Below are 1,378 nucleotides of genomic sequence, written 5' to 3' on the forward strand. Positions count from 1 at the left end.
ACCGTTGAAAGTCGCCTTTGCTCTCTCTCCTCCACCCCCTTCACTCCTGGTACCCAGGCAGAGATCCAAAACGCCCTTAAGAGTTCAGGGAGGGTAGGGGGCCGCAACTGAAGCCACGAAGTTGATGTCAAGTGGCCTGACCCATCCCAGGAATTCGGGCTTGGAGAAGGTGAATAAATGAAGGAGAAGTGGGCAGGGGTGAGGACTGGGTCCTAGTGGGTTTTGCCAGCCACAGCCAGGTGGCATCAGGAAGGGGTAGAGGGCTCTTCTTCAGACACCGTGACTACAGGCCTTCGATTTCTCCACCAATCAGGGCCTGGACCGCCTCCTCTGTGGCCTCCTCCTCCAGCGAAGGCTGCTGCTCCTGGGCTTGGTCAGGCTCCTCCAAGATGGGGCAGGCCTCAGCCTCGCGCTCTCCAGCCGGCTCCATCTCCAGTGGGCCGGGCTCCGCCTCCCTGGGCCGTTTGGGGGCATCATGCGGCTGCTCCTCCGCCGCGCTCCTCTTCAGACGCCCTGGCTCCTCCTCGGCCTCGGCCTGGGCCTCAGCCTGCTGCTCTAGCACCTGCTCAGCCTGCTGATCTCCCGCCGCCTCGGCCTCCTGATCTCCCGGCTCGGCCTCCGCGGCGTCCAGTAGGCCATAGGCAGGCTGTGGCTCCGGCGGCTCCGGCGGCTCCGGCTCCTGCTCACACTCGCTCTCAGGCCCCGGCTCTGGCTCCAGGTCAGGTAGGGACTCGGGCTCCAGCTCCTGCCTGGGCTCCTCCTTCGGCTTCTCCGGCTCCTCGGGCTCCTCCAGCTCCTCCGGCTCCTCCCCCTGCCCGGGTCCCTGGTCGCAGGGCTGCTCCTCCTCTGAGCCCAGGCAAGGGGAGGCCTCGACCATAGGGTCGTGCTCAATCTCCCACAGCCCCTCGCTGAAGCCGCGCCTCTTGTTGGGCTTGCCGAACCTCTCCTTGGACTCCTCGTAAGGGAACAGGTGCTTGGGGCCTAGCAGGGCCGTCTCGTGCGTCCCGAAGAAGAACACCTGGTAGCGGTTGGGTTCAGCGACGTGCTCGATCCTCGCTGGCCAGTGGGCATAGCCCTTTAGCTTGGCAAACACCAGGTCCCCGGTCTTGTACTTAGAGCGGCTGAAGCAAGACATGGCGAGTGCTCTGCGCCCCACCTTGGCGACCGGAAGCTGACCACTGCGTCTGCGCAGGCCACTGGGCGGGGTGCGCGTGCGCAGTGGAGCCATCTCGAGGACGCTGGCAACGCTTCCTTCTTCAGAATGTTGCACTGCAAAGACGGCATGCATTATCTCCGAGAGCCAATGGCTAGTGGAGCCCGACGCGGATGCCATGGTTACCTGAATGTTCCCGCAAATAGCAGGAGGGGTCCTCATGGC

General features: G+C 64.3%; 1 protein-coding gene across 1 annotated transcript; it reads right to left on the bottom strand.

Annotated features, from left to right (window-relative positions):
* Positions 1-283: 283 nt before the first annotated feature.
* Hdgfl1 (HDGF like 1) lies at positions 284-1,135 on the bottom strand. The gene has a single exon (XM_036187048.1). It carries the CDS (start codon positions 1,133-1,135, stop codon positions 284-286), a length of 852 nt encoding a protein of 283 aa, XP_036042941.1.
* Between the last annotated feature and the right edge of the window lie 243 nt (positions 1,136-1,378).

The sequence above is a fragment of the Onychomys torridus genome, chromosome 5 (genome assembly GCF_903995425.1).
Source record: "Onychomys torridus chromosome 5, mOncTor1.1, whole genome shotgun sequence".
Classification (NCBI taxonomy): Eukaryota; Metazoa; Chordata; class Mammalia; order Rodentia; family Cricetidae; genus Onychomys; species Onychomys torridus.

Coding starts and splice junctions, on each gene's coding strand:
- Hdgfl1 (XM_036187048.1), bottom strand. CDS start 1,135: ATGTCTTGCTTCAGCCGCTCTAAGTACAAGACCGGGGACCTGGTGTTT.